Source organism: Furipterus horrens, unplaced genomic scaffold, assembly GCF_987537825.1.
Source record: "Furipterus horrens unplaced genomic scaffold, mFurHor1.1.pri manual_scaffold_8, whole genome shotgun sequence".
In the NCBI taxonomy this organism is placed as follows: domain Eukaryota; kingdom Metazoa; phylum Chordata; class Mammalia; order Chiroptera; family Furipteridae; genus Furipterus; species Furipterus horrens.
In genome coordinates this window covers 76,988,115-77,002,662 of record NW_028327178.1, presented here as the reverse complement: position 1 = coordinate 77,002,662, position 14,548 = coordinate 76,988,115, and the positions used below count along the sequence as shown (strand labels likewise).

The window sequence follows — 14,548 nt, the reverse complement described above, 5'->3', positions numbered from 1 at the left end:
TATAGGCCACGCCCTAAGTACCTCCCACCGCTTCGAGGCCTAGGGGAGGTGTCTCCCTCCTCACTGTCCTCTCAGGTGTCCGCATCTCTCACTGCCCCCATCACGAGGCCATTTCCAGAACCCTCACGCCCTGGCTCCGCCTCCTTCAGCTCCCAAACGTCCTTGGCGTCGGGCTCGAGCCTGCGCCTGCGCGTGCGCCCTGGGGCTGAAGTCTGGGCGCTTGGTGGCTGGATCTCAGAGAGCGGCGGGCGGTGCAGCCAATGGGAGGCGGTGCTGGCCAGCAGCTGGGGGGCGGGGCCTGCGCGGGTGGTTAGGTTAGCGCGAGGCGTGACCTAGTTGACAGGCTCTGAGGTGCTGCTGTGGCGGCGTCCGCGGGGCTGCGGCGGGTGGGAGCCGAAGCCAAGCGCGGGTTGAGGGAGGAGGGCAGCGATTGGAGAGCTGCGAGCGGCGTGGGACGCAGAGCCTTTTTTAGTTTTTCTCTCCCGAGTGCCCCCTTCACCCCCTCCCACTCCACACCACCCTATTTGCCCGTGAGCCTGGGGAACTTGCAGCTTAAAGCCAGCCACCCCCACGGCAACATGTACCCCAGCAACAAGAAGAAAAAGGTGTGGAGAGAGGAGAAAGGTAACCGGCCTGTCGGGTGCGGGGGTGCGCGTGGTTGTGGGGTGGGGGCGGGGGTCAGGGCTGTGTGTGCCGCGGCGCCCTCCGCCCGAGCTCCCGCCTCGCGCCCGCTCGACCGATACCGCCTCCCTTGTGTGTCCGTGTGTACATACGCGCAACGCGCGCTCACACAGGCGTGCACGCGCCGCCCCCGGGTACCTGCCGCTCGCGCACGTGTGAGCGCACGCCCCTCTCTGCCTCCCGCCGCGCCTGGTTACCTTTGCAGTCGGGGCTGCCTTTAGCCTCACTCGCGGCGTGGCCCTCGGCGCGATAGTCTCCGGGCTGCCACTTCTCTGGTCCCCTACCCGGTCTCCGGACTCCTGCTGGGACTTTTCACACGCCTGGCGGGGAGTCCTGGGGACACGTGCCCACCAGCAGACACACCCGCTGCAGCTCTTGCTGCGCCTCCGCGCCCAGCCGACACTCACTCACTCACTCTTCGATTGTGGCCCCCAACTCTCAGCCTGCATTGTCCCCACCTTGGGGTGTTTACCCCTTCTCTAGGTCCCTCACTTTATTCTGCACCGACGTGTGACTTGAAACCTGGAACTCTAGGGGAAACCTAAAACAAGCGTCTTGTCCGTGAGGATAAGTGCCTTCACAGAAATCGAAATGGACTTTTCTCTCTGCAGCGTTTCTCAATACGTATTCCATTCACATTCATAGTCTGAAGTTGCTCAGAGTAAGATTGTGAGACCGATGTCACTCCCTGTGAGTGAACCCACCCCTGAATTTTGTGCCTATCAAGGCTTATTCAAATCAGTGAAAGTGGCACTGGTTTCCTTAAGATACAGAAGTGTGCGATCCAACCTTCTTCTCTTCTCTCTTGCATTATAGTTAGATAATATTCTAAGGTAAAACTTGGGTCTCTGGAGTTCCCCCCTCCCTCACTCTTTTTATTCTTTAGCCTTTTTACAGAAATGTAGCAAAAAGTACTTGTTATGGCTAAGATATACTAAACCTGTGTGTGGAGTGAGGTCCAATGAAGGTAGCGCAAATCTCTCCTAAGTATTCCACCTTTATAGAAGGATAAAGGGGTGACTAGGTTGAAATAGCTCTCTAAAACCTGTAGATTTTTATTGCAAGTCCTGGTCTTTGTAAACACCTGGGCAAGCAGTGGATAAAAATATGGAATGAATGTGGAAAAAGAATCTTCTCTAATTGGGGCTCCTGCAAGCAATGTGCAAGGAAAGTGATGAGAAGGGATTAAAAAAAAATTAACTTTTGAGAGAATTAACATAAGAACTGATTAGAATGGTCTCTATAATATTGAAAGATTAGATTGTATGTCATTTAATTATGTTTTAAAGATTATAGTCATATATAGAACTAAAAATTCTGGTGTCACAAAACAAATGCTGTTGAGAATAATAGCCTGATATATAAAGTAGTGTGAAATAATTTTGTTTTTGCAGTAGCAGTTATTTGACTTTCTATGCACTTTCAACAAGGATTTTATTTATAAGCATTGAAAAATCACTTATGCCCATTTTTATTGATGGTCTTGAAATGTTAACTTTGTTTATCGATAATAATGAAGGCAAAGTAATGAAAGCATGGAGATTGATTTCAATACATGAATCATTGATGAACTTATAGTAATTAAGAACTATTTTTTTGTCATAGTAAATAATGTTCCTGAGTAATGATGTTCCAGTGCTTCCTTCATCTACACAGTTGAACTGTGATAAGCAGGCGTTTTAGAGTTTTTAATGTCTTAATTTTTCTTTTGCTTCTAATTATGGGAAACTTAACCAAATTAACATTTTCAAAATGAAGAAGCAAATGCACAATTAAAGAAGACATTTAACAAAATACATTTTCTTATCCAAAACTAACCTATTTTTTGCCTGAGGTTTAATGTTAAAGGGAAAAGTTATTGAGACTTCAAGACTTTAATATATGTTTAAATGTCTTTTCGGCATGTCTATTTTTGGAGTAGTTAATATTTAAGATATATTTATAGTATGCCATCGAGAAGAAGCTAAGGATTTCCAGTATAGTAGTTAGTGTTAAGCTGATGGGATGTATCACCTTTTTCCTTTTATTACACCATAGAGGATGGTATCATATTTTTGCAGCTGTTTTTAAATCTAAAGGCTTACCCACCTCATCAAAATGTGAAGGCATTGTGTAAATATTTTAACACAGTATAACATCTAGTGAGTAGATCTGCCTATTTAGATGCTTGGTTAACAAAGAAAGGATTTGTTGTAAAGATGAAGCATTCTTTAAGGAAAATTTTGATTAATACCAAAGAAACTGTATAGTATATGTTTATAGTCCTCAGTATTTCTCATTGTTTAAACAAATGATTAAGGAGTTCTCAAGTTCATATATGTTAATTAGATGTTTTTGATCTAGTATTTTGAGATCTAATTCAAAACTGCTTAATAGGTGTTATCATTTTAAGTACTGAAACTTAAATTATCTCACTGTTTTATGTTATTGATCTTGTTTTGTTCTAAGTGTCTACACTTAAATTTTTAAATAAATGGGGTGCCAGTGGCCAGGTTGCATTCCCACATGCACCTTCTGACATTTATTAAAACTACAGCTGCTTCATGTATTTCAACCTGATCAGTGATATTATAATTCCATTTTAGTGATCTGAGCTTTATTAGTAGTGCTTTGGTAAATTCTAGTTATCTCTTTTCCTTCTCTGTGTGATTATTTCAAGTTTTTTATTCCCTTCAGGCTTCCTATTCCATCAAGACCGTGTCCTCTTACTAAACAGCTGATATTGCCTTAAATTTTTTTTAAAAATAAAAGATAGTTTATTAAGACAGTTATAGAGGTAGAAGTGAGCTGTAGAAGAAATGGGCTCAGGAAACAAGTTACAGCAACTTTCTCCTAAGCTCCAATTAGGAGAAAGAGACAGACAGAAGTGCTCCTATGACACATCGTATAAAGAAACATAATATTCAGCACAATCCTAGCCTTCATAGGAAATAAGACAAAAACTGCAAGAAGTTTCTTCAAAAGCTACTTTAAGAAGTGGTCTTAAGGTGTCTCAATAGTCTTTTCGGTAGCCTTATTACTGCAATGGAAGAGAAAGAATGCTATGTCTATGCGTATACTTTGAAAAAAGAATAAGTATTATTCTCTATTCTTTACTTTTCCGCTTCTGCTTATGGGAATGGGGTTGGGGTGGGAGGGATGTTTGGGAGAATTAATTGATGCAATCAATCATTTAGGAAAATGATCAGCCCATAATAAACTCTCAACACAATTGTGAAAGTGTTGACTCCCTTTCATTCTAATTGGTGGCCAGGTTATACTTACTTGCTTAAAGCAATGTGACGTGCATGCCTCTGAAACGTGCATCTCCAGAACTAGGGAAAGCAAGCTCATTTGTCTGAATCATTGACAGTGTTGCTGAGCTCTGGATGTATGGCTGCTGGGGATTCTGAGAGGGATTTCAGCTGGGTGGTCCATCTGTGCCTGCCCTCTCACTTATTATATCAAGGCCCCGCTATAGTGCTGGTCTTGTGGCCTTTGTGCATTATTCTGAAAAGCACTATTCTAGGTACTTTACATGTGATCTCATTTAATTCACACAACAATCCTCTGAGGTAGTGTACTCTAGGATCAAGAGCTTTGAACACCATTTGCATGGATTTGAACCTAGTTGTACTGCTTACTATGTGTAGAACCTTAGGTGAATTATTTAACCTCTCTGATTTAGTTGCCTCATCTGTAAATTGAGAATATACCTACCAACCTATCTCAAAAGGAAACTGAGACATAAAGAGTTTAAGTAACCCAAGATCACATAGATTGACATGATTTGGGATTAACACTCCGACAGTTTTGTTAACCACTTTGTTCTCTTTTCAGTGCTTTTGGTGACCCAGTTGATAAAGCCAATGGCTTATTAATTTTTATTCTTCTTTATCTTCCTGTACAATTGGTAGTATGTCTCCTCTTCTGCATATTAAAACTCTTTTCTCTGCTGGTTTTCACATCCTGGGACCTTGATTCACCTTGTGCTCCAAGTGACGTCTAAGCTTTATTTTATTTTTCCCTTTTTTTATGTCCACTTCCTAAATATTTTTTCTTTTGAGGTTTGCCCCTTCTCTTACTCTTCCCTATGAACTTCTTATAGGACCAGAAGTTTAGGTTGTAATTTCCAAAATATCTAGGCTAGACCTTTTTCTTAAGTTCCAGATTCTTGATTTCAACTTGAATGCCCTATAGGCATCTGAATTTCAATATGGTGTTGACCCTTGAGTATTGTGATTTAATATAACGCATCTGATTAAAATATGGCTTTTTTCTTTTTCTTTTTTTTTTTTTTGTCATTGTTCAGTCTTATTTATGTGGCTGAAGAAAAATCAGTTTTAGGAGCTGGAAAAAATGTTGGCTCCCTGTTTCTTGTTCGCTTGTGCTTACATTAATACTTTCTATAGTTTATTTCTGTGGAAGAATCTGTTAAAGTGATTATTTTGTGAGGGTTGGATTACCTAAAACTAGATAATATCCTTAAAGGCATTCGCTGAAACTATGACATCTTATAATATGCTGAAAGAGAATTGGAGAGTGAGAATACATCCCTTGGTAGAGTGTGTGATACATGACAGCTGACATACAGAATAAGTGAGGATGCCAGTGTCAGTTTATATATTGAATATTAGTAAATTTTATTTCTTCTTTATACATTTTTTTTCCTTGTATACTAGTGGATTGTTTTATGTACTTTCTGGGATATGCATAATCAACTTTGAATATTAGTGGTTTCCTTTATAGAATGAAGGTTAAACTGCTCATATTTTTGTTTTAACTTATGTTTCAAGCTGCTTTTCCCTTCTGTGGCCACTTCCCTTTTGATAGCATATCTCGCAGCTTCATTAAACTATTCATATCTTCTTTGTTTACATTGCTCCTTTACTCTGAAATATCCTTACCTCTTCATGGCAAAATTCTACCTATTGGGAACAAGTGTACACATTATATCTTTTAGGGACCCGGCTTTTTTGAGAAGGCAGTACAGTATAGTGGCTAATTGTATAGGCTATAGTTTCTGACTAATGGAGATATCTGACTGGATTTTCATGGAAAGCTATCTTGCTTTGGACAGACTACTGAACTTTGATGTGCTTTATTTCCCTATCTGCATAATAAGGACATTAATACTATCAATTTACTGAATTGTTAGGAAGATTATTTCAATGAAATTATACATGGGAAGTACCTGGCACACAGTGAATTCTTTTTTTTCTTCTCTAGTCCTCACGTGAGGATATGTTTATTGTTTTAGAAAGAGAGAGAGGAAGAGAGAGCGAGAGTGAGAAGGACAAAGAAACATTGATGTGAGAGAGAAACATCTATCGGTTGACTCCTGTATCTGCCCCGGTGAGGGATCAACCTGCAACCTAGTTCTGTGCCCTGATCAGCAGTCGAACTGATGGCCTTTTGGTATATACTATGTGACGCTCCAACCAACGGAGCCACGTCAGGGCCAGTGAATTCTTTATAAATGATACCAATTATTATCAATTCTAAGATGCACTTAAACATATTTTAATCTTGTAATCAAGATGTATGCATATATTTAAAGTATGTTTATATCACTTACAAAAAGGTGTTATTAAGTTAAAAGTGCACTTTTATTGTGGATGCCATTTTTGAATTAAGAAAATATATTGGAAACTGCCTTTCTTGTGCTCTTAGCAGTGGTACATACCTGATTTATGAATTTGTGTTTTGTTACTGTAGCTGTTATTTTGTCTTTTAACCATTTCCTCTTTTGTTTTGTGAATTTTTTCAAAGGTAAGGATCTCCTATGTACTTGCAGCATATAAACATATCACCTGGTACACAGTAGACTGTCAATAGATGTTGATTAAAAGAGTTCCTTATTTTTACTTCCTTGCTAATATGGTATTAATTTTATACCTTTTAACACTCAGATACAGAGTCATTAGATTTGCATTTTGGTGTTTCTCAAGCCCACAATGATTTTTGTTTTTGGTAGTTTAACATGGTTAATATTTAACTTATAAAATAATTCCTCATCTTAAAAGTTACATACAAATGGAAATTCTGCTTTTATTTTGCAAGAACGCTTACTGAAGATGACCCTAGAGGAAAGACGCAAAGAATACATAAGGGACTATGTTACCCTGAACACTATCCTACCGTGGAAGGAAGAGGTGAAGGGCAAGAGCCAAAATGATGGTAAGTTTCTCAGAATATTTTTCACGTAGATACTGTTGCCATTTTTTTAATGACTTCTGCAAGACAGCTTTTGAAAAAGTGACTAACAGGCATTTAATAAATAGATGACAATTTTGCTATTTGAAATCAGTGTTGGTTGTCATTTAATTGTTTTTAGCAATATATTATGCATTATTTCAACTTAGAAAATTATTGTTTTTTACTTATTTTTTTTATCCTAACCCTAACCATTCTGAACTACACCAAAATTATATAATGGTACACTCAATGGACATTAAAAAATTACTTTGCGTAGTTTTTGGAGCAGATAATAGGATTGCTGCTTTGGTGGCAGGGCTTGTTTAGAGAAGAGTATATATATTTGTGTGGTCTGGTATTATGTCTGCATATAAAGTATTTGTATGACAAATTATTGCAAACCTGTTTTGATTTAATGAGAATCTAGATAGAAGGAAAATATATGTGTTAGAATATAAATGAAATTTTAAGTATTACAAATGTTCATGGAAGAAAATTCTAAAAAAACAACATAATAAATTCAGTGTATGCTTAATACATTTATCTCTGAATTAACATTCATTGCTGTTTATGCTCTGAATGCTAAGTTTGAAGAAACAGGGTGCTTTTTAGGATATTTAGCAGTTGACAAGAAAGGGAACTTTATAAAGGGACTTGGAACATGCTAATTTCACAAGTTGTGGTCTCTCATAGAAGTGTACAGGATATTATGGCCCAGAATAAGAAGACTAGCATGGAGTTCCAGTGGATAAAATCTGTGGGAAATAGCAGCCAAATTAAGCTTTAGTATCTGTGAAGAGAACACATTTACCTGAGAGTTTGGGCTTTAAACAGAATTTTGTTTTTCTGGGAAGGCAAATGTGTGCCCTTGAACAAGTTGGGTAGTGGGTTTATCTTAAGTTCTAATGGGGTCATTAGCTGACTGGGATGTACACATCTGACCTGCTTGCCCAGTGTCCTAAGTAAATGCAGGTGGTTTTAATAGTGGTTTAATTAAGACATCATTGGAAGATTAGATAGTGCTGTGTAATGAAAAGAAAACAGCTAGAGATGAAAAGGACAGAATTTTGGACCTTGTCTGACCTAAGACCATGTGCCTTTTAATGTTTGAGTTTCAGCTATTCTTTTGTTTATAAGAAACTGGTATTAAATATTTCAGCTTCATTTTTTTTATGCTAGTAAGGCTTTCTTTTTCCAGTGCTTCAGTCATCTGATTTTCTTTATTGGTCACAGTTTTAGCTGGTCAGTTTTCTAAGAATGCAGTGCATGGTGTTCTTTTTTTAAAAAAAATTGCCTCCTGAGATAGAGGTAGATTCTTGTTGTTGACACAATAATTGACAAAGCAGCAGTGGTACCTGGGCTGCGTTGCCCAGTGTTGGGTTGGCTCACCTCTGCAGAGAAGCTTGGTTGCTTCTACTTGAACATTTAGCATGTAAGAGTATAGAGTTGAACTGGGTTTTATGAACTCAGTGTTGGATATTTTTAGAGATAATACACACCAAAATATGTCCCCCAAATCAGTTAAGATACATTGAGTAACATCTGACATTGCTATTCCCTAACAAGATCCCATGTATTTAATGCTGTCCCCAGTAGGAACTTTATAAGTGGTTTACAACTTCTCCATGTATTTTAGTTTTTACCTTCATGGTTTTTGAGAATAACAGACCTTCATGGGGAACTAGGTGATATGGTCAAAATTGTATTTCTGTTAAACAATGTTTTATTCTCTTCATCTAGTGTTACTTATTTCTGTCTGTTGTGACATAGAAAATGGTGACTGGCCTCTCCTTTTTCATGAAATAGATTAGTTCATTTTACATGTAATATCTGTTAATTTCTTTATATAATATATAACTTTTATAAGTGTTTTCTTCTAGTGTTACATATCCAATCTTAGTTAACTAAAATATTGGTCAAAAGAATTTTAGTATTTTTACAGTTTGAAATATCTTTGAAAAATACAAATTAAAAAATCATATAGTTGCCATTGATGATCATTATTTTTTAGGGGTTACAAAACAGTGTTATTTTAATATTATCATTCATTCTTCATTTATTAGTTGGACTTCTATAGTTATATTTTTATATTTTATTTTGAAATGTTTAAGCTTATAAATTGCTTATAAATGTATGTATATATAAATAGGTATTGATATTTATAATTGTTTCATTTTTTAAGTATGAGATTTCAAACTAAGTTTTAAAAGAAGATAGTTTCTGATATTTAGGAAATGAACAGTATTTATTGGACTAGCACAATATACCAATTTTCAATCTAGTAGTTTATCATTATCTTTGTTTTTATAGAAGGTCATTTTGGCCTTGAACTTCTCAAGCTATTGTTTAAAAATACTTTTTTTTACTCTGCTCAGTTTCCTCTTAATTTAATTAAATGCTGCTTGTTATATAGTAGAAAATTTTAAAAGGAGGGGAGAGGCTGAATGTGTTAGTCATATTTTGACTTTAAGCTCTCCTAATAAAAGGCAACCAGAAATTGCCAAACAATATAAAATCAGCATTTGTGTAGAGAGGAGGATACAAGTAGGTAATACATGGTGGGGCAAAACTAGGTTTGCAGTTGTGGGTATGCAAAACACAGAGTTTACTCTTTATTATTTATTAATTATTGTATTATTTTCCATGTGAACAATTGTAAACCTACTTTTGCTCCACTCTGTACTTTTACTTTGACTTACTACTTTGGTAGTATTGGAAAACTATGGATCTGAAGAGGAAAAGAATAGGACATGATTGTCAAAACAAAAAGCGATTTGTTTTATTGTTCATGTTCATATTTATCAGATACTATTAGTAAATCTCTGGAATTATATGCTTATAATTAATTTTTCCTCTATCAGAAATTATGTAATAATTCTACTTCATTTGTCAGTTGCCTTGTCAGGAATTTAAAAATGCTTGTCTCTCCTATTGTACTGTTCTGTAGCACCTGGAAAAGTGCCTCATGCATAGGTGGACTCAATCAGTATAAATAAGAATGCCTCAGAGGTTAACAGTCTACAAAGAACAGTTCTTTTTAATTTTTTCTCAAAGTTTAAAATGAGCATTTAAAAACATGTATAATAATAGAGAGTATAATGAAATTTTGTGCACCCATTATTCATTTTCAACAGTTGATAAGTGGCCAATTTTATTTCATCTATACCAGAGCTCCCTGCACCTTTTCCCCCAGACTATTTTGAAGCAATCCCTGTACATAATATCAGTTTTATCTATAAATATATGTAAGGATGCATATCTATGTACATCTAAAAGATAGGGACACGGTTTTGTTGTTTTAATATAACCACTATACTATCATCACAGCTAAAACTTAATAATTCTTTAATATGATTAAATATCCAGTTGGTATTTGAATTTTTTCCCATTGTGTCAAGGTTTTGCTTTTTTGTACACTTGGTTTTGCTTGAGTCAGGATATAAACAAGGTCCACATATCGCTTTTAATTGATGTATTTCCTAAGTCTCTTAATCTATAATTTCTTTTTTCTCTGTTCTCTTTTCCCCCTTGTAACTTATTTGATGAAGAAAGTAGGTTGTTTGTCTTACAGAATTTTTCGTTTGTTTTGCATTTTGCTGACTGCATCTTTGTGATGTAATTTAACACGTCCCTCAATCTCCTGTGTTTCTAATGAGCTGGTAAATACAGAGGCTTGATCAGACTTGGGTTTAAGTTTTTTTAAAGAATATTTTATGGATTCTTGTACTTTCTTTTGCATATTAGAAGCCACATAATGTCCAATTCTCCTTCTTGCGATAAAACTGATCACTAGTTGAAGTATTATCAGGCTAATTCATCCATTTTAAAGTTCCCAATCAACTTTTCACCTAAATTATTTTAGTTGCCATTGATGATCATTATTTTTTAGGGGTTACAAACAGTGTTATTTTCGTATTATCATTCATTCCTCATTTATTAGTTGGACTTCTATAAACTGTTTTATTTAATAGAATCAACTTTTTTTTTTGTTTTCATGCAGTACAATTTAGACAGAAAAGGCAGAATAAATACTAGATTTTTTTTTACAAGTTTTCAGATTGAGTTGGTTCTCTGAAATATAAAATAACTGAATGTTTAGAAAAATGTTATTTAAAACAGGATGGAATTTAGGAGGGATAAAAAATTGGAAAGGAATGTTTCCTAATCATTTGATATTGATTCCTTTTTATTTAAAAATTTTTTTGATTTATTTATTGTTTTTCTATTACAGTTGTCGCACTTTTTCCCCATTTCTTTCCCCCCCACCCAACCCACTCCTTCTCCCACAGTCAATCCCCACCTCGTTGTACATGTTCATGGGTTATTTATACTAGTTGATTCCTTTTTATACAATCATACTCAGTTGGAACCTATAACTTAAAAGTAAAATAATCTGTAGAAGCAGAAGACTCAGAGCAAAACACCCGAGCTTCTTAGATACAAATCTTTTATGTTGGGTGGGTAGTGGTATTTCTCTACTCTTACATGATCTTAAAATGAATTTAATTTTAAAAATCAGAAATCTATTTTGCCTTAAGTAACTAAGACCACTCTGACTTCTTTGAACAATTATTTGTTAATCTTCCATTACCTGAAATAAGTAGAACATATTAGCAACAGACATTTTTCAGTTTGGAAGTGAATATTAGGGTAAAGACTAACATCCTAAAATGACCTAAACTTTTTTATGATCTGGCCCCTTTCTGCTTTGGCCTCTTTTATACCACTTCCTTTCTTGGTCTCTGCATCTTGTTACACTATCCTTTCTATTTCTTGAATGTTCTATGCTTCCTTACACTGCTGGGTCTTCTTCTGATTTTTCTTTTTTTCACCACTACTTTCACCTTCCTAATTTTTCTCAGCTTTCAGTTTGCAGCTTGCAGCCCTTCTGTTCTCTCTGAAGTTGTTTCTGTACTCTTACTCTGTTACACATTCCTTTATTATATGCTTCTATAGAGTATGTTCCTTTTCATAGAGCATTAAATCAATTTTTTTAATGACTCAATCTTAGGATTTTCTGGTTATGGTCAATTTCCTTATGAGATTGTAATTACCATGAAAACAGAACAGTGTTTTACTTCTTCCTTATATCCCTAGCATCTAGCATAATGCACGGTGCACAGTAGATATTCAGAAAATGTTTGCTGTGTGAATTGAATAAATGATAAGTTATTGTCTGGTGGTATTTTTGGGTATTATTTCCTTTCTTTCCACCTTTTCTTCACTGTATTTTTAGACTCATGTGGAAATGATAGGATTAGAAATAAAGTCAGATGCTTTTTAATGCAGATGGCAAATACTTTAAATCTCTGTGATATAAGGTCAGTTTTATTAAGTTTTAAAAGTTGGATGGCTCAGTAATAATTTCAATAAAGATTTTAATGAACTATTACATAGATATTTAGTTGAAACAAAGATGAGAATTTATGTGTTATATGTATTCATCAGCATTGTATATTATTATTGATAGTACTTAGTAACTAAACTTCATGATTTGAATTTCTGCAAGTTTAGATGTCAACAGACTTTAAGTTAAATGAGTGTAAATTATAAATATAAGCTGTAATATAATAATGTTTTGAAGTGTTGAAAACTCTTGAAGTATTGCCATTATAAATGCATTTACTTTGGCATTATTATTTCTTGACACGTAAAGCAACTGTAAAAAATTCCTTTAATATATACTTTTCAGACCCTTTACTGAATTACTTAGTTTGCTTCAAAAAATAACTTTGTTTCCCCTTGGAAGAATTAAGCTAAATAGGCTAAATAACTTCCAAGAATTTTGAGAATAAATGGCATTTACTTTAACATTAAACATTTTTTGTGTAATGAGCCCCAGCCAGTGTGGCTTGCTTGGTTGGAGTGTCATCCCATAAACTGTTGGGTCACAGGTTCGATTTCCATCAGAGCACATGCATGGGTAGTGTGTTGGGTCCCAGTGGTTGAGTGCACTGGGAGAGGCAACATATTGATGTTTTTCTCTTTTTCTTCCTTCTTTCCCCTCATTCTGAAAAACAAACACACAAACAAAGAGCCTGGTGTTGGAGTAATCACTGGAGACTTAAGTGCCACTCAGATAAAAAAACTTTTTTTGTGTGTGTAATGATATTCTCTGTCAGTGGTTCTCAACCTTCCTAATGCTGCGACCCTTTAATACAGTTCCTCATGTTGTGGTGACCCCCAATCATAAAATTATTTTTGTTGCTACTTCATAACTGTAATTTTGCTACTGTTCTGAATCATAATGTAAATATCTGATATGCAGGATGTATTTTCATTGTTACAAATTGAACATAATTAAAGCATAGTGATTAATCACAAAAACAATATGTAATTATATATGTGTTTTCCGATGGTCTTAGGCAACCCCTGTGAAAGGGTCGTTGGATCCCAAAGGGGTCGTGACCCACAGGTTGAGAACCGCTGTTCTATGCGAAAGTGTGAGTGCTGGTTTAGTCAGATTAACTTCTAAAATGGAGAATTCATGAATCACTACATAGTTTGTTTTTCCTTCACCTTTATTTCTTTTTTTAGTCTTTTTAACTACTTTCCAAGATAGTAGTTGGCTCAGAAAAGGGACAGTGCCTTTGCTTGGCCTCTGGAGTTTTGTCCAGGAGGAAGCTGTCCCCCCACACTTGCGCTGTTGCTAGACACTTCACTTTCTCCCTGTATGCCGATGGTGCCCTTCTGGCTTCTGCCCTGGTGCTGGAGCCAAGAGGGAGTGAGTCTGTGTAAGTTCTGAGTCCACTGAAGGCCTTTAAGAATAGACATCTAAGAATCCCATAGTTTCTTCTGTTGCCCCAATCCACACTGGTTTTTTACAGCCAGAAGTTATGGGGACTTAATGTCCCTGGCAGTGGAATCATGGTATGAGTGGTCTGGTGTAGAGCTGGAATCCCTCCCTCCTGAGGTATTTTTCCTGATTTTTGTCTACCACATGTTGTTGTTGGACCCTCATTCCACATCTCTGTGTCTCAACTCCTCCTTCCCCTTGATTGTAAGACTTCCATACAGCTCGATTCTCTGATGATTTTGGGCGATAGTAATTTTTTAGTTTAGTTGCAATTTTTGTTGTGCTTGTGCAAGGAGACAAGCCTTATTTCTGTACACCTCCATTTTGACTGGTGCCTTGCTGCTTTCAGGATTCTCTTTGTCTTAGGCCTTTAACTGCTTGATTATAATGTATTTTGGTGTGAGTTTCTGAGATTATCCCACTTGGAGATTGTTGAATTTTTTGACTTATAGATTGATGTCTTTCATTAGTTTTGGGAATTTTGGTCCAGTATTTTTTCAAATTATCTGTCTGCCTTTTTCTCTACTTACTTACTTTATTTATTTATTTATTTATTGATTGATTGATTGAGAGGAGAAAGGAGAAAGAGAGGGAGAGAAACATCACCGTGTGGTTGCCTCTCACATGGCCCCAACTGGGGACCCGATGTGCAACTTAGTCATGTGCCCTGGCTGGGAATTGAACTAGCGACACTTGGCTCGCAGACCAACACTCAATCCACTGAGCCACAGAAGCTAGGACCTTTTTCTCTACTTTTGAGGCTTATATAATGCATATATTGGTTTCCTTTATGGTGTCTGTCAAGTTCTTTGTGCTCTGTTCACATTTCTTTTTCCTTCTGTTTTCTTTTTTCAGACTTGATTATTTCAGTTCTCTCATTTTAAAGTTTGCCAA

The 14,548-nt window shown here is 36.5% G+C and overlaps 1 protein-coding gene across 1 annotated transcript in view; it reads left to right on the top strand.

Moving 5' to 3' along the window:
• The first annotated feature begins 339 nt into the window (after positions 1-339).
• The window catches only part of MACROD2 (mono-ADP ribosylhydrolase 2), a 142,717-nt gene continuing 128,508 nt past the window's right edge, over positions 340-14,548 (top strand). Inside the window, exons 1-2 of the mRNA XM_090285200.1 lie at positions 340-624; positions 6,724-6,840. Coding sequence (XP_090141326.1) covers positions 579-624; positions 6,724-6,840 — 163 coding nt within the window. The 5' untranslated portion in view covers positions 340-578. The remainder of the gene's footprint in view (positions 625-6,723; positions 6,841-14,548) is intronic.